General features: G+C 48.2%; 1 protein-coding gene across 1 annotated transcript in view; it reads left to right on the forward strand.

Annotated features, from left to right (window-relative positions):
• LOC144807702 (uncharacterized) overlaps positions 1 to 23,355 on the forward strand; it is a 453,617-nt gene that overhangs the window by 354,209 nt on the left and 76,053 nt on the right. The window contains exon 4 of the mRNA XM_078673347.1: positions 8,000 to 8,005. Within this exon, the coding sequence (XP_078529473.1) occupies positions 8,000 to 8,005 (6 nt within the window). The remainder of the gene's footprint in view (positions 1 to 7,999; positions 8,006 to 23,355) is intronic.

The following is a 23,355-nucleotide window of genomic DNA, read 5'->3' on the forward strand; positions in this document are numbered from 1 at the left end:
CACAACCACACACACCACATACATACAACTACACACACACACACAACAACACACACAACCACACACACAACCACAACACACACATTCACACACACAACCCACACACAACTACAACCACACACACAACCAGAACCACACACACAACCACACACACAACCACACATACAAGTACACATACAACCACACACACACACAACCAGCCATCAGTGCAGGCTTTCAACAGGCACACACCACCAGCCATCAGTGCACGCTTTCACCAGGCACACACACCACCAGCCGTCAGTGCACGCTTCCACCAGGCACACACACCACCAGCCGGCAGTGCACACTTCCACCAGGAACACACACCTCCAGCCATCAGTGAACAATTTCTACAGGCACACACACCACCAGCCATCAGTGCACACATCAATTGTTAACACATCCACAATTAACTATTGTAGCAATCGCAGTATGGCGCACTTTACTTTTAAAAATATTCATCTAAAGTGCAGCATAACACCATTGGTACAAAAATAAATACACATTTTTTTGGCCAACAATTTATAGACTTTTGTTTCAATTGGTGTTGCAATATTTAGCAATGCCAATAGCTCAAAAAACTTAATTAATGCGAGACCTATTGCATTGCAAATGCTTGTTACTACTTGTTAGACTTGGGATCTTTTGGCGTGTTTCCCTTGAGTTTTTGGTTTCTGCCCTCCCGGTTTTTACTCTGTTTTTGCTGGCGTAGTGTTTCTGCGCACTTTTCTCACTGCTGATCAGTGGTAAAGTGGAAGTGCTCCTCTGGTAAAGTGTGTTAAGGATTGGTGTTTCCATGATTGGATATTTGATTTACTTATTAGTCCCTAGTAAAGTGCACTGCGTGTGCCAGGGCATATAAATCAAATGCCACCAATGAGCCTGCAGCACTGATTGTGCCACCCACGTGAATAGCCTTAAAAAGATAACTCAGACCTGCCATTGCAGAGTCTGCGCGTAGTTGGTAACTGCTGTGTCGACCTGGCAAGTGCACACACTTGCCAGGCCCTAATCCTTCCCTTTTCTACATGTTAGTCACCCCATAGGTAGTCCCAAGGTACCCCTGTGGGCAGGGTGCAGTGTATGTGAAAGGTAGGACATGCCCTGGTGTGTGTGGCATGTCCTGATACTGTATTGCAGCCCATTTCGTTTTTCATTACTTTAAGACTACCTGTTCCCCATAGGACACAATGGGAAGTTTGTTTATAACATGCTATAAACATAACTGGCCCTGGAAACTAGGTAGGGAAATTGTTGGACTTGGCCCTTCTGGCAGGTTCACCCCTAGACTTTTTGCTTTTAATGGTGACCTGGTGATGGTGATTTTTGGTTTCTGCGCACTTTCACTGTGTCCCAGTGGAAAGTGCGTGCGCACTCTGAGTGCGTGGAGTAAGGTTGGCCTGCCCTCCCATAGGAATGCATGGGGAATGTCTGTGTCCCTGGTAGTTCCTGATGCGTGGGGTGTACAGGTTCGAATTTGATATGTGCGAACTCGTGAGAGTGAATGCTTCGCAATGATGTATGTGGCATGAGTGTGTCTTGTGTACAAATGCCACTTCTAGGAGTAGGCATATTAGTGTAAAATATGCCTGGCTTGTGATTGGCTGGAGCTGGCTGGTGAGCCTGGCTCCAGGAAGGCTGGATGGGTCTGCCCGGTGGTGAGTGTGAGATTAGCATGTTGATGGCTGGGGAGGAGTGCACCTGGTCCCTGATGGGCCTGGACTTTCCCCACACAATGCTGGCTCCGCCCCCTGTGGTGCGAGTGATGACCCTAGCCCTGCCAGTGAATGAAATGGGTGGTTGAGCTATCATAGGTACTCCAAAACCAGCTGCGACTGGTTTTCCCCCCACCCTGCACCTACAGACAAAGGATCTATGTGTATAAAAATGGGGCTGTGTCCCCACAGAAGTTGTTCTCTTCCAGGATCCTGCCTGAGGGGGCTGCTGCTGTTGCTGGGCCAGAGGACCACCACCTGGATTGTCTCCCTGCCTGGAGACCCAGTGAGCTGGCTCTGGGCCCAGCTTTGCCCCCCTGCCTTGCTGAATGACTTTGCCTGGACTTTGCTGGCTTCCAGCGCCTGGAAGCGCTTCATCTTGTCCCCTAGCGCTTGGGAGCGCTTGATTTCGGCCCCTAGCGCTTAATAGCGCTTTATTTGCTACTTTTGCGCAGGAGGCGCTTGAAAAATTCATCTAGCGCTTGGAAGCGCTTTTTGGTCCTCAGCCGGTGCCCAGCCGGCGTTTACCCATCTACTTGTGCCGATTTGGGAATCCCCTGGCAGGTGCCCACCCTACCAGGGACCTTGTGCCGTGTTTATGCCCCCGAGCGAGTGCCCATCCCGCCTTATATTTAATTAGAGGCCGTGCCCACCCGGCATTGCCCCCGAGGAATTGTGAATAGCGACTTCTCCGCCGCAGCCCGGGAGACCCTGCCGGGTACCCGCGCTGCCTACGGTGACCCGGAAGTCCCGCCTCCATACCCCCAGGGCCGCGCTGCCATTGGATACCCTGAAGCGGAAGTCAGGCGGAGTGCAGCGTGACGGGGCCAGGCGGGAGACGAAGGAAGCAGTCTGCCTTGGCCTGCCGGGGCTCCCGAGTGAGGGGAGAGCCCCGGACCTCTGCCGCAGCCAGGAGGAAAGCCGACCGAGCGCCAGGACGCCGCCAGAGCCCCGAGGAGAGGGAGCTCCCGACCAGCATCCCCGAACAACCGGTGAGTGCAGCTCAGAGGGGAAAGTGGGGCCGTCGGGACACATTGCCGGTGCCCGCGCCCCCCCCTCCGGTGTGTAGAGCCTGTTGAGGCTCAGGGGGCGTATCTCTGTGTTCGAGCCCCCGAGCGGGGCTCCTACGTTGCCGGCATTTCCTGGGGCCAGTGTGAGATAGAGTCCCCCGTGAGGGACTCCAACAACCGGCTGCATTTTCTTGTGAGCCCGGAGAGGCTCAAAGGGGGCACAATTGTTTTACGAGCCCTGAGAGGCTCGGGAGGGCTATTCTGTTGGCTTAGAGCCCCGAGAGGCTCAAGGCAGGCACCTCATTTGTTTTCACGAGCCCAGAGGAGCTCAAAAGCGCCACAGTTATTTAGGGCCCAGCGAGGGCTCTAGGGGGCATCACTTGTTTGTGGAGCCCAGAGGGGCTCAGGGGACACTCATTTCGCCAGAGCCTGTGAGGCTCCAACGTTGCCCCCACCAGTATTGTCACAGCTGCCCAGCACTTCGTGGGCAGCTGCCACGTTTAGGCCCCTGACATTGGGACAGTTCAGGCGTTCCTGCCTATGGAAAGTCACAGGTGGTGACTTATGTGAGTTGGCGCAATGGTTCTTTAATACACCGCTGAATGTGTTGTTTAATGCATCATGTGTTTTCCCTTCTTTGATACACCTCTGAATGTTTGTAGGCATCATGTGTTTTTCTTCCCTGCACCTCTGAATGTATGTGATGCATCAGGTGTTTTGTGCTTATACCCCTACAGGTATTGTGATACTTAGGTGGTTGTTTTCTTGCTAGTACAGGTGGTGCTAGTGAGGTCCTGGTTACCAGTAGATACTGGTTGTGTACTTTATGTTCTATTTTGTGCTACAGTGATTTATATTCCATGTTCTAAGTGCTAATTCTACCTAGTGCTAAGTTCTAAAAGTGCTGATTCCTGATAGTGGTCCAGGTGGCCCTGTCTTGTACATATCCCCTGTAAATTCTGCCCGTGCCTGTTGGCACACTGTAAAGTGTGTGTTTTATCTAATGTGTTTTGGTATAATACAAAGGCTATTTTTATATATATAACCTTGTGTGGAGTTTCCTTTGTGGTGGGCCTTGGGTGTTGTTGCTGGGGTGCGTGCGCAAATACTTAACTCACATTGCCTCCAAGTTTAGCCTTGCTGCTCGCTCCACGTTACCTAGAGGGTGAGCAGGGGTTATCTTGGCGTGTAACTCCCTTGCCCTGACTTAGGAGTGGTGGTCTCTGACTGACTTTGGAGCAAGCCCTGGCCAGCCAGGGATCCCATTTCTAACATTGGACGCAGCGGTGAGGATAAGGATTTGTGTTTGCGATGTACCACAGTGGCAGCTGGCCACACTACAAAACTCTGCATTTTAGATGACCACATTTTTGGGGATTATTTTTTTTGAAGTTCCATTTTCTTCTCCTAAGAGTATCATTGTTTAATAGTGTCCAGTGCATTTGTTCCCCCGCCCCGTGCCCAGAGTTTGGTACCTGTGTCACGTGTGGTCAGGTTGAGAAGTCAGGGGTGGTAGAAACTGCCTTACCAATCCGAGGGGGGGGTTTGTGTGTGAATGAATGGTGTGTGGCACTAGACAAGTGAAGGGAGAGTTCTCTAGGGAGCTCACGGAATCTTTGTAAATTTGGTACTCTTGCTTCAGCTCTGACAGTTAAGTCCCCTGTGTTGCACGTGTCTGTGAGCATCCTGCCAAGATGGAGTCTGCTTTTAATGTCTGGGGTCTGTTTATGCATGAGCTGAGAGAGTTTTGCGAAGAGAGAGACATTGCAGTGAATGAGTCAGACACCCAGTCCCAACTTAGGGGTAACTTGATCCAATGGCAGAAGGATGACTGGGAGCGTGAGCACAGTGAGGAGAGGGCCCGGGTCTCACACCATGAGGGTGGTGGGTCTGAGGGGAGCCCTGAAGAGTCTGAGGAGGAGGAAGAAAATGAGAGTACTGGGATGCCAGCAGATAATGAGGACCCCATAGATAGGGAGTCCCTTGCTGGGTCCAGTGTAGGAGGCAGCGCCTCATCCCTTTCCCTGTCCCCAGAGGAGTTGGAAGACAGGAGGAGAGAAAGGGAGCAACAGCTGGCTTTAGAAAAGCTCAGGCTAGAGCATGCCCAGGCTATGGTACAGCTGGGCGTTAGAAAGCAACAGCTAGAGACTCAGAGGGTCTTAGCGCAGGAAAGGATAGAGGAGGCTGAGAGGGCCTCCACCAGAGGCAAAGTGGCTCTGGAGGGTAGACTATCCCCTGCGCGCAGTTTTAATTTTCTGGACTCCCCAGGTGGGGTTGGGTCCAGTGGTGGCAGCTATATAGATTTCAGTGTAGGAAATCCCAGTCCCAGTTCCCCCAGTCTGGTACCTGTTTCCCAAGAGGAGGAGTTAAGGTTGAAGTTCAGAGACAGTAAGAAACTGTCTCACCAGTCTTGGGAGGAGTTTGAGGATGAATGTTGTGATACACTGTGGGCTTGGGTACAGGTTCACACGAAAGATGAGTTTGACGTCTTGTTTGGTCTGATTGTCAAAGAGCACCTGCTCAGTTGTTGTTCACCAGGGTTGCGCCAACCCCTGTTGGGGTGTGGATTGTCTGAGGCATGTGAGCTTGCAGATGAAGCAGACCGCTGAGAGAGGGCCAGGGGTTCTTTGGAGTCCCTAGTGAGTGAGTCCAACAGTAGTGGTATAGGTATCTTCCAGCCCAGCGTGGTGGAAGAGGCTCAGTGTAGCCCAGCTAGGTCCCAGTATAGTGAGAGGGGTGGAGGGGCTGACTACCTGGCTCAGTGGAGCAGGAGTCAGTGGGAGGCTGGGAGTCCCCAGAGGCCCGGAGCCCTATCTCAGAACCTGGGTGGTTTCTTGAGGGAACACCAGGTTAGGGACCTAGGCTGTCCTGTTAGTACACTTGAGGAGGATCTACCAGTGTCTAGGGAACCTGGAGCATCTGTAACTAGAGCTCCAGGGGTTCCAGTGTCCGGCAGTGCTACTCCAGGAGGGAGGGCACAGAAGTCAGAAGTGAGGAGTGATTGGGGGATGAGTTTCCCACTGGATGCACCAGTGGACCAGGGACTAGCCAGTTGGGCTAGATCTTCTTGGGGGGACCCGGGTGGCGCCACTTCTGGTCTGGGGGATCTTCACGCACTGTCAGGTGGACAGGGGACGGGAGATCTGCGCCAGACAGACAGTCACATGACACATGGGTCATGTGTCAGCCTCAGGGGGATGGCGTGTGAGTTGCCAGAAGTCCTGGAGTGCCAGGCAAGTACTCCGCCAAAGGTTTTAGACCGGAGGTTGGGAGGCCAGGTTCAGGTTCAGCCTGACCTGAAGGGTGGGACGACTGTAATCAGTGTCCTGACCAGTTCTTCTTCCAGAGGAACCTCTCCAGTTGGGAGAGGGCAGACCTCTGGAAGGGGGTGCAGAGGGTGGGAGAGCCCACCTCTGACCCCGGTGCAACCTGAGGGGTTAAACCCTGGGTTGGAGTGGTGTTGTAAGGGTACCCCTTGCAGGAGGCTGAGGAACCCTAGAAGAAGAGGTAGGGGGAGGGGAGCCTTCCCTGAGACTCCTGGTCCCCCTGAGGTTGTAGACCCTAGGCTGGAGAACCAGTGGCAGTCTAGCTCTGTCTTGCAGACAGGAAGAGTGGCCCCTGACATTGGGACAGTTCAGGTGTTCCTGCCTACTGAAAGTCACAGGTGGTGACTTACGTGAGTTGGCGCAATGGTTCTTTAATACACCGCTGAATGTGTTGTTTAATGCATCATGTGTTTTCCCTTCTTTGATACACCTCTGAATGTTTGTAGGCATCATGTGTTTTTCTTCCCTGCACCTCTGAATGTATGTGATGCATCAGGTGTTTTGTGCTTATACCCCTCCAGGTATTGTGATACTTAGGTGGTTGTTTTCTTGCTAGTACAGGTGGTGCTAGTGGGGTCCTGGTTACCAGTAGATACTGGTTGTGTGCTTTATGTTCTATTTTGTGCTACAGTGATTTATATTCCATGTTCTAAGTGCTAATTCTACCTAGTGCTAAGTTCTAAAAGTGCTGATTCCTGACAGTGGTCCAGGTGGCCCTGTCTTGTACATATCCCCTGTAAATTCTGCCCGTGCCTGTTGGCACACTGTAAAGTGTGTGTTTTATCTAATGTGTTTTGGTATAATACAAAGGCTATTTTTATATATAACCTTGTGTGGAGTTTCCTTTGTGGTGGGCCTTGGGTGTTGTTGCTGGGGTGCGTGCGCAAATACTTAACTCACATCGCCTCCAAGTTTAGCCTTGCTGCTCGCGCCACGTTACCTAGAGGGTGAGCAGGGGTTATCTTGGCGTGTAACTCCCTTGCCCTGACTTAGGAGTGGTGGTCTCTGACTGACTTTGTCGCAAGCCCTGGCCAGCCAGGGATCCCATTTCTAACAGAAATAAAATGTAGTATGCCTGAACTCAGAATCTAAAGATGCATCTTTTAGTGAAGGTGATTTTTACATCCTGCGTTTGAAAATACCACTTTTAGAAAGTTGGTGTTTTCTTGCTCAGTTATCTCCTGTGCCTCTGCTGGAATGTGGATTGCCTGTCTGTTTGTTTGGATGACAGTTGGCTGGGGAGCAGGAGTGGCTCCAGATAGTCTTAGTAGGGTCACTAAAGGGTTGAATAGACCTGGGCTGCAATGGGGGAAGGGGTAGGAGAATTCCTTGCACCTCAAAGGGCCTGGTCTGCCTCTGACAATGCAGTCTCCACCTCCTGCCAGGAAATCACACCAAAGAAGGCAGAACTGGTTCTGGCTGGGCACAGACACTCTCTGCCTAAGAGATCAAAGGACTTTGGGACATAAATATTGGGGCCCAGACCCCTGAACTTTAGAACTCTTTTGGACCAGGAAGACTGCCAAGAAGAAGAGCAGGCGAAGCTGTGAGGAGGACCTCTCACTTTGCTGTGTGCTTTGCTGTGTTGGCCTGCAGTGGCTGCTTCTGTCTTTGGCAGTGAAAGGACTGGACTGAACTTTCTGCAATTTGTTTTTTGAGTTTCTCCAAGGGCTTGAGTTAGAGCTTGCCCCCTGTTCATAAAGTCTCAAGAACAGCAAAGACTTTAAGCTCTTCTTCCTTCAGCACTGGGGACTGTGCATTTTGTGCTGCAACAGAGGAAAAGCCACTCGACGATGTCTACGACGCCACTTCCGACTCAGTGTCCTGACGGCACTGCAGAAGGCACCGCCGCAACACCGCGACCTTGGTCTCACCAACGACTCCTGTGGAAGCTGCCACCGAGCCGCTGCTCGCACTGCGACCTGAGGGCAACGTAAGCCACACCGCTGCACTTTGCACCGCAGCACACAACGCATGCCTTGTGATCCTGACTCCATCAGAGAGGAGATCGACCCGCAACGTGTGTGACTCCGAGGTCCCTGACGACTCCTGTACGACCTCCGGAACCGTTGTCTGTGGACGCCGTGTTTTCAAAAGCGCAACGAGAGGTCATCGACTCCCTACATTTCTAAAAGGTACTGTTTGCGGGTGTTCCCGACACCGTAAGCTGGCCCGCTACGCCGTGGTCAGCCAGAACTGTTTTGATTTGTTGTCTCACGATGCTGTGATAGCCCTAGACATCAAGGAACCATTTTTAAAGCATATTTTGATAAGTGAAGATTTTGAAGTACTGTATGGTAGATTTTTATCGTTTTTGGCCTTGTCTTAAGTATTTAAAAATATTGCATATTTTTCTAAACTGGTGTGGTGTCCTTTTGTAGTGCTTACACTGTATTACTGTTGGTTATGTGCAAATGCTTTACACACTGCCTATAAGATAAGCCTGACTGCTCGTGCCAAGCTACCAAGGGGGTGACCAGGGGTTATTTTAGGAGTGTAACGCCCTTATCCTGGAAGAAGGGTCCCTATTTGGACAAGGTGCAAACCCTTGCCAACTAGCGGCCCTCATTTCTAACACTACTCTTTAAAAAATATGTGCACACACCTCCTTTTTTCTACACTGCAGTAAATCTGTGTACTCTGCACTGGTTTTTACTACAGTTTGGGGGCATTGACAGTGAAGGGTTCTGTGCACTGCTCAGCTTTTACTACTCTTAGGACCGTATGCATGAATAATAGATTTGGTAACCGGGGTCGCAATCTGCTCACCAATTATACCAAATGCATTAGTAGTTTTCAAATCGACCTATGAAGCTAAGGTGCACCTGGTAGTGAAAAGAGAACCGAAAACTTACGGTTTTACTAGACGCGACAATTTAGTGAATGTGAATTTGCAACACGTCATGGATCTCAGCGGGATGACTTATTTCCTTCCTCTCTTTGTGTTAACATTGTACTTTTAAATAAAGCAATCTCTACTTTAAAAAAAGCAACTCAGCCCCATTCCGTAAAGTAAAACTGGACGCATTTATAAAACAAAGTTACACAAACCTTATTTTTGAGTAGACAGTGGCCCCATGTACTATTACTATTCCCATGTACCCCAGAACCCATACCCACCCTAAAAGTTAAAAATCTCCATTACTTATCTTATAAAGCTTTGTAATGGCATGCGTTGTAATGGCATGTATTGTAATGGCATGCGTTGTAATGGCTGCATTGTAATGGTATGCGTGTAAAGGCAGTGCATTGTATCAGCTGCATTATAAATGAGTGCGTTGTAATGACTTCGTTGTAATGGATGTTTCCCGCAGGACATGTACTAAATGTGCAGACTTCGGGCTGCCTGATATGAATGTTGCCAGGCTGAGGTTTTCACAGCCCTGTGGGCGTGACCTCCTCAGTCTGGCAAAAGTGCCTTGAGGCCCTCCCCCTTGTGATGAAGGAGAGCGCCACTGATTGCCTCGGACATCAGCGCTTCCATTTTAGGCCCTGAAGTGCCCTGGGCAGAGTGTCCATCAGTGGCACCTAGTCACAGCATGGGGTGGGGTCAGACGTTTCACTGACTCCATCCCGACTCTGTGAAGAGGTGCTGCCTTCCAATTAGGCAGTGAGGTAAGGCAGCAGTCCCAACCCTCCTACTGAGCTGCCTGCACACCGGACTCATCCTCTGGGCCTCTACTGGGCAAGGGGCTGACCACAGGTTCTGAAGGGGGGGGCGTCTAGTGGGTTTCTCTCAGGCCCCATTCAGCCTGCTTCCTCCATCACTAGCAGCCATATCGATGTTAGAGGGAGCGTACGCATGCCAGGATCAGTCGGACGACCGCTGGTGGTGCAGGCGCAGTCTGGTCTGTTCTGGCCTCTCGGTTGCAGTGTGTGGGAATGCCATCCTCATGAAGTGGGTCGAAATGGAAAGAGCGAGAAGGGTCCCCAGTTCGTCAGTGCATGTCTATTTGATTTACAAAGGTAGTGTTCTATACATGGAGAACTTAGCTGAGGGGAAAAGGTGCTTGCATACGGTTTAGAAATGTTGGAATTTCGCCTTTTTACAGAACTCCCTGTAGCAGGGATCCTGTTCTCCTACAGAACTGTGCATAGAGACTTGGAACCCCAGTGAGTTAGGGTGTGCCAAAACTCACCTTAGTACCCAAAATCCCCTACCAGTCTAGCTACAGTGTCTCATTGGTTACCACAAGCTCCCAATGCTTAGACAAACCAGAAATGGACTTAGAATACCTCAGGTAACGTGGAACACATGAACACTCTTTCGTTATACAATCAGTTCAATCAAGAACAAGGAGTAAAAGAGGACACGTGCACATTTGAAATGTTTATTTACTAATGCAGTGTTCTCAAGAGCAGTATCTTAGATAATACCAGCAAACATATTATAAGAAGCAAGGTAATCAGCATAGTTACTAGTCCATAGAATGCAAAAGGTGACAACATGCTAAAATGCTGAAATGAATCGTGTTTAACAACACCTAATTCTCACCCTCCCTAACTAGCATATTATATTATATCTAAGAAGGTCTCATTGGGTTTTAGCAGGGCGGCCCCATACCTCAAGATCCTAGTGGTAAGGGATCACATCATCTTCCACCAGCTCTCTGCATGCAAAGCACCATCAAGTGTGTGTGGGTGCGCTGCATGAAGCAATATCAAACATGCCTAAAGCCAGAATTTGGCTGCCGCTGCATGTATGTTATGTCTAGGAAGGTTCGAAGATCAGACCTCACAACAACCACTGTGTCGAGTTATCCTTGAAGGCTTCAGCACTCAGTGTACAGACACAGTTCACTAAGCAAAGCTGATATCAGAGTAATAACATATTATTCTCTTGTGACTCGAAGCTAAAACAACAGTTTATGTGTCGTGTGCAAATGCAGCAGAAAGGAAAAATGGCGTTTAAACTTCTAATAAGCTCATGCTAATTTAACACAGCATATAGGCAAAGCATATCTATATGACATCCCCCCAAGATCCGAGCACGGATAAGACAAGATAAGATAAGGGGCTCATCTTTGAAGTGCAGAGTTCAAGAACGAAAGTCAGTTCAAATTTGAGGAAGTGAGAAAAATTTATTTCGTCACTCAAAAAACCCAAAATCTCACCATCTTGACAAGTTGAACAAAGTCTGGGACATGAAAATGTAGTCATAATTCCCCAAAAATGTTTTCGAAAAAAAGTTCAATGTCAACAAAGTCAATAGGTCTGGGACATGAAAATTTAGTCATAATTTCAAAAAAATTAGAAAATAACTAAATGTCAACAAAGGCCTCGATTGGTCTCAGCCCAGGACTGAATATGCAAAATAAGCAGCTACAGCTTCCAAAAGGAAATCACTGTTATCATCCGAAAACAATTCAGCCATCCAATCTAATAGCGGGAATGAACATTCATGCTCTTCAATTACCGGAGCCTCTAGCACCATCAGAGGACAACTCGGTGGGTTCTCAATGTAGCTGTGTGCCAAGAAATCATGCGCCGCTGCAAATACATTCCAACGACCCAGTATTCCATGCATCGCTGCCAAGGCCATAATCCTTTCGTCGGAACAAAACAACTCGTGAGCAACTAAGGGACTCACTAAGGGAGATGAATAAAATCCACGTCAGGAGAAACCATCTTGCAGAGACACAAATCCAGGGCCCAATCGAAATCACAGATCAGGCAATGAAAGACAGGCTGGGCACATGTAAAATAGGAAAATCCAAACGATAATCCATACGCTGCACTTAAGGTGGCGAGTGGCAGCGCGCCATAGTATTCAAGCATCCTATTGCGAAACAGTGCCAGGTGGGACTGAGCGTTTTGAAACACAGAACGGGCATCTACTTTTAACAAAACAAAATATCACCAGAATGCCTGGGGCTAACGCTAGTAAAACAGGAACACCACCAAAAAGGCTAAAAAAAATTGAATGGAAGAAAGCAGGAATGTCTCCAAATATCTTTTCAAATGAAGTCACAAGACCACTGCTAACTATTTAAAAAAAAATGTGCGAGGCCCGATGTGGAGGACGCGTTAAAGATTGTATGAATCAGTTCACTGAAATGCAATGGTAGGTCAGTATTTAATAAAGCCTGCACCTCTGTGCGGATGTTGGCTATGTGAAGGACAAATGTTTCACGAGCTGAAGTCAGGGCAATTTCTTTTTGTGATACAAAAGGGGATGATGGACGGAGCGTTTGAGCAAATCAAACACTCACCCCCAGTCAACTGATCTGGGTTTAATCCATCACCATTCTTCAGCCCACTCAGCCACCCCATTTCAGACATGGCTATATGCAAATAAGTCTGACCCTGTGCCTCATGGGAACAGTACAGCCCGAACTGCCAAGCCATGTCTTCCTTGGACCGGAAACAAGCATCCTGGGACCGGTTTCGGATTCATAATCCTCATCAGCCAAGCTATCTTGAATCCAGTGACCTAGTGAGCAAGGGACTCACGTCTGAGCATACCCTGCCACACTTAGAGCGAACAAAGCGATACAAAATGGGATGATGGACGGAGCGTTTGAGCAAATCAAACACTCACCCCCAGTCAAATGATCTGGGTTTAATCCATCACCATTCTTTAGCCCACTCAGCCACCCCATTTCAGACATCGCTATATGCAAATCAGTCGGACCCTGTGCCTCATGGGAACAGTACAGCCCGAACTGCCAAGCCATGTCTTCCATGGACCGGAAACAAGCATCCTGGGACCGGTTTCGGATTCATAATCCTCATCAGCCAGGCTATCTTGAATCCAGTGGCCAAGTGAGCAAGGGACTCACGTCTGAGCATACCCTGCCACACTTAGGGCGAACAAAGCGATACAAAAGGGGATGATGGACGGAGCGTTTGAGCAAATCAAACACTCACCCCCAGTCAACTGATCTGGGTTTAATCCATCACCATTCTTTAGCCCACTCAGCCACCCCATTTCAGACATGTCTATATGCAAATCAGTCTGACCCTGTGCCTCATGGGAACAGTACAGCCCGAGCAGCCAAGCCATGTCTTCCATGGACCGGAAACAAGCATCCTGGGACTGGTTTCGATTCATAATCCTCATCAGCCAGGCTATCTTGAATCCAGTGGCCAAGTGAGCAAGGGACTCACGTCTGATCATAACCTGCCACACTTAGGGCGAACAAAGCGATACGAAAGGGGATGATGGATGGAGCATTTGAGCAAATCAAATACTCAGCCCCAGTCAACTGATCTGGGTTTAATCCATCACCATTCTTTAGCCCACTCAGCCACCCCATTTCAGACATGGCTATATGCAAATCAGTCTGACCCTGTGCCTCATGGGAACAGTACAGCCCGAACTGCCAAGCCATGTCTTCCATGGACCGGAAACAAGCATCCTGGGACCGGTTTCGGATTCATAATCCTCATCAGCCAGGCTATCTTGAATCCAGTGGCCAAGTGAGCAAGGGACTCACGTCCGAGCATACCCTGCCACACTTAGGGCGAACAAAGCGATACAAAAGGGGATGATGGACGGAGCGTTTGAGCAAATCAAACACTCACCCCCAGTCAACTGATCTGGGTTTAATCCATCACCATTCTTTAGCCCACTCAGCCACCCCATTTCAGACATGGATATATGCAAATCAGTCTGACCCTGTGCCTCATGGGAACAGTACAGCCCGAACTGCCAAGCCATGTCTTCCATGGACCGGAAACAAGCATCCTGGGACCGGTTTCGGATTCATAATCCTCATCAGCCAGGCTATCTTGAATCCAGTGGCCACGTGAGCAAGGGACTCACGTCTGAGCATACCCTGCCACACTTAGGGCGAACAAAGCGATACAAAAGGAGATGATGGACGGAGCGTTTGAGCAAATCAAACACTCACCCCCAGTCAACTGATCTGGGTTTAATCCATCACCATTCTTTAGCCCACTCAGCCACCCCATTTCAGACTTGGCTATATGCAAATCAGTCTGACCCTGTGCCTCATGGGAACAGTACAGCCCGAACTGCCAAGCCATGTCTTCCATGGACCGGAAACAAGCATCCTGGGACCGGTTTCGGATTCATAATCCTCATCAGCCAGGCTATCTTGAATCCAGTGACCAAGTGAGCAAGGGACTCACGTCTGAGCATACCCTGCCACACTTAGGGCGAACAAAGCGATACAAAAGGGGATGATGGACGGAGCGTTTGAGCAAATCAAACACTCACCCCCAGTCAAATGATCTGGGTTTAATCCATCACCATTCTTTAGCCCACTCAGCCACCTCATTTCAGACATCGCTATATGCAAATCAGTCTGACCCTGTGCCTCATGGGAACAGTACAGCCCGAACTGCCAAGCCATGTCTTCCATGGACCGGAAACAAGCATCCTGGGACCGGTTTCGGATTCATAATCCTCATCAGCCAGGCTATCTTGAATCCAGTGGCCAAGTGAGCAAGGGACTCACGTCTGATCATAACCTGCCACACTTAGGGCGAACAAAGCGATACGAAAGGGGATGATGGACGGAGCATTTGAGCAAATCAAATACTCACCCCCAGTCAACTGATCTGGGTTTAATCCATCACCATTCTTTAGCCCACTCAGCCACCCCATTCCAGACATGGCTATATGCAAATCAGTCTGACCCTGTGCCTCATGGGAACAGTACAGCCCGAACTGCCAAGCCATGTCTTCCATGGACCGGAAACAAGCATCCTGGGAACGGTTTCGGATTCATAATCCTCATCAGCCAGGCTATCTTGAATCCAGTGGCCAAGTGAGGAAGGGACTCACGTCTGAGCATACCCTGCCACACTTAGGGCGAACAAAGCGATACAAAAGGAGATGATGGACGGAGCGTTTGAGCAAATCAAACACTCACCCCCAGTCAACTGATCTGGGTTTAATCCATCACCATTCTTTAGCCCACTCAGCCACCCCATTTCAGACATGGCTATATGCAAATCAGTCTGACCCTGTGCCTCATGGGAACAGTACAGCCCGAACTGCCAAGCCATGTCTTCCATGGACCGGAAACAAGCATCCTGGGACCGGTTTCGGATTCATAATCCTCATCAGCCAGGTTACCTTGAATCCAGTGGCCAGTGAGCAAGGGACTCACGTCTGAGCATACCCTGCCACACTTAGGGCGAACAAAGCGATACAAAAGGGGATGATGGACAGAGCGTTTGAGCAAATCAAACACTCACCCCCAGTCAACTGATCTGGATTTAATCCATCACCATTCTTTAGCCCACTCAGCCACCCCATTTCAGACATGGCTATATGCAAATCAGTCTGACCCTGTGCCTCATGGGAACAGTACAGCCCGAACTGCCAAGCCATGTCTTCCATGGACCGGAAACAAGCATCCTGGGACCGGTTTCGGATTCATAATCCTCATCAGCCAGGCTATCTTGAATCCAGTGGCCAAGTGAGCAAGGGACTCACGTCTGAGCATACCCTGCCACACTTAGGGCGAACAAAGCGATACAAAAGGAGATGATGGATGGAGCGTTTGAGCAAATCAAACACTCACCCCCAGTCAACTGATCTGGGTTTAATCCATCACCATTCTTTAGCCCACTCAGCCACCCCATTTCAGACATGGCTATATGCAAATCAGTCTGACCCTGTGCCTCATGGGAAGAGTACAGCCCGAACTGTTAAGCCATGTCTTCCATGGACCGGAAACAAGCATCCTGGGACCGGTTTCGGATTCATAATCCTCATCAGCCAGGCTATCTTGAATCCAGTGGCCAAGTGAGCAAGGGACCCACGTCTGAGCATACCCTGCCACACTTAGGGCGAACAAAGCGATACAAAAGGGGATGATGGACGGAGCGTTTGAGCAAATCAAACACTCACCCCCAGTCAACTGATCTGGGTTTAATCCATCACCATTCTTTAGCCCACTCAGCCACCCCATTTCAGACATGGCTATATGCAAATCAGTCTGACCCTGTACCTCATGGGAACAGTACAGCCCGAACTGCCAAGCCATGTCTTCCATGGACCGGAAACAAGCATCCTGGGACCGGTTTCGGATTCATAATCCTCATCAGCCAGGCTATCTTGAATCCAGTGGCCAAGTGAGCAAGGGACTCACGTCTGAGCATACCCTGCCACACTTAGGGCGAACAAAGCGATACAAAAGGGGATGATGGACGGAGCGTTTGAGCAAATCAAACACTCACCCCCAGTCAACTGATCTGGGTTTAATCCATCACCATTCTTTAGCCCGGTCAGCCACCCCATTTCAGACATGGCTATATGCAAATCAGTCTGACCCTGTGCCTCATGGGAACAGTACAGCCCGAACTGCCAAGCCATGTCTTCAATGGACCGGAAACAAGCATCCTGGGACTGGTTTCGGATTCATAATCCTCATCAGCCAGGCTATCTTGAATCCAGTGGCCAAGTGAGCAAGGGACTCACGTCTGAGCATACCCTGCCACACTTAGGGCGAACAAAGCGATACAAAAGGGGATGATAGACGGAGCATTTGCGCAAATCAAACACTCACCCCCAGTCAACTGATCTGGGTTTAATCCATCACCATTCTTTAGCCCACTCAGCCACCCCATTTCAGACATGGCTATATGCAAATAAGTCTGACCCTGTGCCTCTGACCGTATGATTTGCTCAAACGCTCCGTCCATCATCCCCTTTTGTATCGCTTTGTTCACCCTAAGTGTGGCAGGGTATGCTCAGACGTGAGTCCCTTGCTCACTTGGCTACTGGATTCAAGATAGCCTGGCTGATGAGGATTATGAATCCGAAACCGTTCCCAGGATGCTTGTTTCCGGTCCAGGGAAGACATGGCTTGGCAGTTCGGGCTGGACTGTTCCCATGAGGCACAGGGTCAGACTGATTTGCATATGGCCATGTCTGAACTGGGGTGGCTGAGTGAGCTAAAGAATGGTGATGGATTAAACCCAGATCAGTTGACTGGGGGTGAGTGTTTGATCTGCTCAAACGCTCCGTCCATCATCCCCTTTTGTATCTCTTTGTTCGCCCTAAGTGTGGCAGGGTATGCTCAGACGTGAGTTCCTTGCTCACTTGGCCACTGGATTCAAGATAGCCTGGCTGATGAGGATTATGAATCCGAAACCGGTCCCAGGATGATTGTTTCCGGTCCAGGGAAGACATGGCTTGGCAGTTCGGGCTGGACTGTTCCCATGAGGCACAGGGTCAGACTGATTTGCATATGGCCATGTCTGAACTGGGGTGGCTGAGTGAGCTAAAGAATGGTGATGGATTAAACCCAGATCAGTTGACTGGGGGTGAGTGTTTGATTTGCTCAAACGCTCCGTCCATCATCCCCTTTTGTACAACTTCTTTTTGTGACAATAGGGCTCTTATTCTACTCATTCTATTGAACTCTGCCTTCAAGGTTGGAATTTGCGGCCAGATGGAAACATCCAATTTCCCATGCGGAGGAGGATACAAAACATTTTTACAGCAAACCACACGTTCAGTGACTGTAACCACATAAGCGATGCCTTTTATTAACCCACAACAATCTTCATTATTTAAAAGTAAATAGCTGCCGTTTGCCAGTAATGTGAAAGTGGGGACCATTGCGGGAACGGGGGTACCTTTCAAAACACAGGCTAAATTAGGCTGTTGTTGGTTGCAATTACCGTGCAACTGAATATGTCTACACATTAATGAGTGATCAGGCGTTTCTGTGCACTCTTCACCTTTGAGATAAACCCCCCTCCCTTCTCTAAGGCATCTGTATGTGAAAGGGAGCGACCAGGCTTCATGGAGGTATGAACTACCCAGTGGTTCATATCTATCAATGGCAACATATTTCATACAATTTGCAAATTTAAATAAAGCAAACGGTAACGTAATTAAACCGTGGATGAGCCACGTCGCAGCCGTGTCCTCTGCCACAGAGAATGGCAAAGACTCCAACTTTTCAATGTGTAACATGGAAAAAGATGCATCTCTCATTGAAAGCAAACTCTGCTTGTCAGTCAAATTAAAAGGGGCAAAGATAGAGGAGACATCCATGTAATTCCAAGGCACTTTTCCGGCCTTAAGTGTCTGCAGGGTCCATGCAAACTGCATAATGGAACGCGATTGATTTTGACCATGGTATAACACAGACACTTCATTTTGCACAATATCAACAACAGACGATACAATATTATCCAATGTGTAAATGCGGGAAGAAAGCGTGTTAATGCTATTATCTACAACTGCAAGCACTTTCTCCAAGTTAGCTTGATCAATAGCCCTAAGGCGGGTAGCCGCCTCAATCTGGGACGTTTTCCAGATTTCATTATAAACCGCATATATCCATCTTTTTGATCTACCACTAGCCGGGCCTTTTATAAAATCATTTAAATCAACATCACCCGTTAGTTTAGATAGATGCAGTTTAACTGATGCCAAGGTAGAATGTTGGTGCCAATTCTGACATAATTTGCCTATTGAATAAGTGGTGACAGAATGGTTAAACTTAAAATGGGGATCCGTCCTGATTTGTTTGAAGCCATCAGCTAAACCCAGAAAACGATGTTGGCACGAATCAGCACCTCTGTGCCACAACAGCCAACCATTAGGATCCAAACTGGATATGTTAAAGGACGAGTTTTGCAACAGAGTTTGCAATTCCCTAATGGAAAATTTTGTAAAATTACCCCAACCTGAATATTCTTCTAAATCAGGGATGGAAGGAGTATTCAATTTTTTAGAAGAAGCCAATCCAAAGCATGTTGTTTGAGAAATGGTAGAGTTAAAAAATAACATATGATTTGGGATGAGACATGCACGGTGCAAAGCCTCAGTGCCTTGCACCTGCCAACTTTTAGAAACCCAAATTGTTTTAAGGTCAATTGCTTCCTTCCACAACTCGTAGCCTCCAACAGCTAACTGGTCGACGAAGGACTTTGAATACAATAACTTAGTATCGGTAAGTCTAACCTTGGACATGGACTTTTCTGTCATTTTAAAATAAAATGAAGCGGGATTGGACTGATTAAAGTCGGTAAAATAAGTGTACTTTTTCAAAAATGTACTTGAACTGCCTTGTAAAGGAGCCGGGCAATGCTCCCACTGTGTATAATTTACAGTATTTCTTCTGGAACTAGTTTTGTGTAAGAAGTGGTTGCCAAAATGTTGGAAGCAAAATAAATCACCATAATTAGCAGAATCTAAATATAAATCTTCAGCATCAAAGGCAGCATAATATTTCAAATCAGAAAACAATGCCTCCACGGCCTGAACATCCCAATCATCAGAACGTATGTTTTGTTTCACCACATCCCCCATGTTTACTCTAAGCACATTAGGGACATTAATAACCTCAGTTGGGCCATGGATTTGAAATGTAACATCATCCCATACAATCCCATCTAGGACAGGCCAAGCAGTGATATTAACAAAAACCAAGTCTCTCTTCAGTCTGTGTGCAGAATGCGAGGAGGAAAGGGTGCCAATGTTCCATTGAGATGTCGAATGCATGTTCTCTCTTCGACATAGTGTCCATTGACGAATTGGAAAAAATAAAACACAAAACCAATTGACATAAAAAGATAAATTGAAAAAAGCACTAGCCAAACATATGTCCAAGGAGGAATTAAAAAATGTTTTTTAAATAAACTTGTATATACTGCAATCCAAGAGGGCTTTCCTGAAGTGTGCGAGACAGTGTCAAATGAAAATCTGGATTCTGTGGCCAAACATGTTTGTAAATCAGGCATCGATAAGTCAGTTGGGTAAGTGTAAACAATTTCATCAACGTTGGTACCAGGCAAAGTACTTAATAAAGGACTGGAAATTGTAGGCATCTCGAAGGCCACCTCTGGCTCAGGATTAGAAGCAGTGGACAAAACAGAATTTCTCACAATGGAAGGACAGGAGACTGCCGGTGTCATACTAAGAAGAATCGGCCACTCTGTGTATCTTGACATTGTCAATTGAGATAAACCTGTTTTCCTTATGACCTGGAAGTGGTGGTAAAATGACTGTTCTTGTGCACTTCACACCAAGCACAGGAACCGGAGCTCGATAGGAGGGACCAAATTCTTTCTTGTTCTCGATCTTCTCCCGAACCAGTTCTCCAACTTGGGGTAGCCAGCCAACTACCAGGATCTGCAACCCATCATCCGATGTGGAGGGCAAATGTTTCTTTGCAAGATCGTCCTTTGTCTATTGTAGAGTCTGTAAAACATTGCAATGTTCATCTACGTCAAAGGAGGTAACGCTAGCCACCCAGTCTAAACCGTCAAGGTCCGGTACATACATCTTGATACCAAAGAGCATTTCATATGGGATCCGCCCACCCAGAGACCTTCTAGGGAGATTATTAAGAGCACGCTGCACGCCATTGAGATGGGCCAGCCAGTTCCTGCCAGTGCCTATAACCCGAGCTGTCAATGATTGCTTTAAGTCACGGTTCATTCGTTCCACTACATTATTACCCTCAGGTCTGTATGGAGACGAAAACTTGACTTGGACCCTCATCGACATCATGGCATCCTTATACGCAGTAGAGGCGAAAGTCGGACCCTGATCCGAATGGAAGGTACCACAGGCAAAAAACCCTACAAAGGCGCGCAAATCTCTTATGACAGTCCGTGAATCAGCGCTGCGGTGGGGCCAGACCCAGACAAAGCGTGTGCATGACTCAACTGCAACTAAGATATACTTATATGCAGTATCAGAAGAAAAAGGACCGCAGTGATCTAAATAAACGCATCCTAGAGGCTTAACAGATATGTACAACTGTGTCTGTGGCGTACGCGCAGCAGTTGAAGGCTTAATCTGCTGGCAAATGTCACATTGAAGGACATAATCGCGTGTCTGTTTGTACAGTCCCTGCCACCAGAAACGCTGTTGTAACTGAGATACAGTGGCTGAAACGCCCGCATGCGCAGACGCAACACCTTCATGTGCCGCTGTGATCAATGTATTCCTGCGGTCCGAGTTGGGAATCAACCTCTCCCCAACTTCAGGAATTTTCACATAAGGAACCTTATGGGACTTAAGTGATATGTGTATTTCGAAGGGAACCCCGCAGGATATTTACCTCCCTTCTCAGTGGCAGCAACAGCCGCCAAGATATCATCATCAATCTTACTATTGGACCGTGTAACTGCTGCAACTAAATATGTCGATACTGCAGATTTCGCTGCCTCATCAGCAAGCGAGTTGCCAACAGCGTGTACTCCCACGCGCTGATGACCTAGAGTGTGAATTACAAACACGAGCGGCAACTGCTCTTTAAGCTCAGCCACCCGGACCCAGATCATTTTATGTTTTATTGTGCTACCCTTGGAATCAAGAAAGTCATTTTGAATTCAAAAGAACAAGTTTTCATTGTAAGACTGGACACAGTAATAGGAATCACTCACAATAAGTGTCGTCACACTAGGATTTGCGTACTCCAATGCAAGCATCAGAGCATGAAGCGCTGCCAATTGTGCCCTGCAGTCCCCTAGAGTCTGCGTGTGCACGACTCTGGACTTGAACTCATCGTTCACCATGGCACCGACCACAATGGCGCAAGCGGAAACGTAGGCGTGTTTAGAGCCATGCGCAACCTGCGCCGAGCCATCAGTGTAAATGATGCAATGGAAATCCTCCAAAGGCCGCATAGCTAAAGGAGCTGGATGATCGAATTCATACTGTAAGTACTCCTGCGACCACAAGGAGGCGTCAAAAATAAACGTAACATCCGGGGACGTCAATGAAGCAACCCATTGTATCCACCAAGGGTGCAAAGCTTTTGAATTAGGTACACTGGCTTTCGTAACTGCCTCCAAAGCAGGACACGGGGTAATAACCAACATGCGTTTTCCCTGTGACAGAGCACGTTCCTTAAGAATCGCCATCTGTACAGCCGTCAAAACTTTCTCCACAGTGGAAAATCGCATTTCAGCCGATGTGTACATGTGTCACTTGTAAGCAATAGGTACTGTGTCTCCTTCGTTAAAAGTCAGATAAGTGAAACCCTCCGTCCCAGGGATGATTCTTATCACCAGGTTGGCGTGCTTGTCACGAGTCAGTAAGAATTTAGAAGCGAGCAGATCAGCCTGCAAAGATTGCAGAATAGCTGAGTGCTCAGGCAGTCAGCATGATTTGGAAAAAGTAGGTTGTATCAAAGCATACAAAGGCTTGATACGCTGAGCATAATCAGGAATGTAAGTTCTCCCTAAGTTCAAAAATCCCAGCAAAGACTGTAATTTTTTCAGAGTTGTCGGAGCGCGCAGTAGTGCGCATTTCTCCAAGAAGTGAGGAGCCAATCCCCTACCTTCATTGTTGAGCTCGTAGCCCAGGAACAACAGTGTATACTCTGCAATGTGCGATTTTGCAAAGTTGAATTTGTAACCCATGTCTGCAAAGCTACAAATTAAGCGGTCAACTCGGCACAGATGCTCCCAAAGTTTGTCGTCTGTGAGATAAATGTCATCCACATACGAGCATGCATCAGGGACGATTCTCTCCAAGAGAGAGACAACGCGGGCAGTAAAAACCCCAGGACTATTCTTATAGCCCATAGGTAAACGTCGAAATTGTTTTTGGACACCGCCGCAAGCAAAGGAGGTACATTGGGAACTCAGACCATCCAAATGGTGGGCATAAAAACCGTTGGAAATGTCAAGCGTAGTTTTAAACCGCTTACGCACAAGACTATCCACTAAAGCAGAGCCGTGAGTATTCTGTACTGCACAGGTATGGCATTGCGAGTTTAAATGCCGGTAATCGAACACCAAACGATACGATCTATCAGGCTTGGTCACAGTAAAAAGAGGGTTATTCATTGGCGACACACATGTTTCAATCACTCCTTGATACTCTAATTGTTCAAGGATTTCCGCAACGGAAGCCTTAGCTTCACATCTAATGGGATATTGAGGTTGAGAAGCTGAAGCTGAAAATATTTGTAATGCGCTCTGTGACCAAGCGGTTTCCTGGTGCTGGAGGGATGATAGTATCAGATGGAAAAGGCGGCCATGGAAATTAGAGGTCAGTGAAAGCTTGGGCATACAGATGGGTTTTGAGAGCTTTACGGAATTGCGGGTAAGCAGTGATGGACCTGATGGTGGGGGGAAGACTGTTCCAGAAGCGGGGGGCAAGAATGGAAAATCTGGTGCCGACCGGTTCTAGATTTACGGAAGCGGGGAACACAGAGGAGGGCCTGACTGGAGGAGCGAAGATTGCGACAGGGGTGATAGTGGGTGACCAGGGAGTTAATGAAGGCAGGGGCGGTGCGGTCTCGGGCCTTAAAGACTAGGAATCCCATCTTAAAGAGAGATCTCTGCAGAATGGGAAGCCAATGAAGGGATTTGAGGGGAGGGGTG

This window comes from Lissotriton helveticus, chromosome 1_2, assembly GCF_964261635.1.
Source record: "Lissotriton helveticus chromosome 1_2, aLisHel1.1, whole genome shotgun sequence".
Lineage (NCBI taxonomy): Eukaryota > Metazoa > Chordata > Amphibia > Caudata > Salamandridae > Lissotriton > Lissotriton helveticus.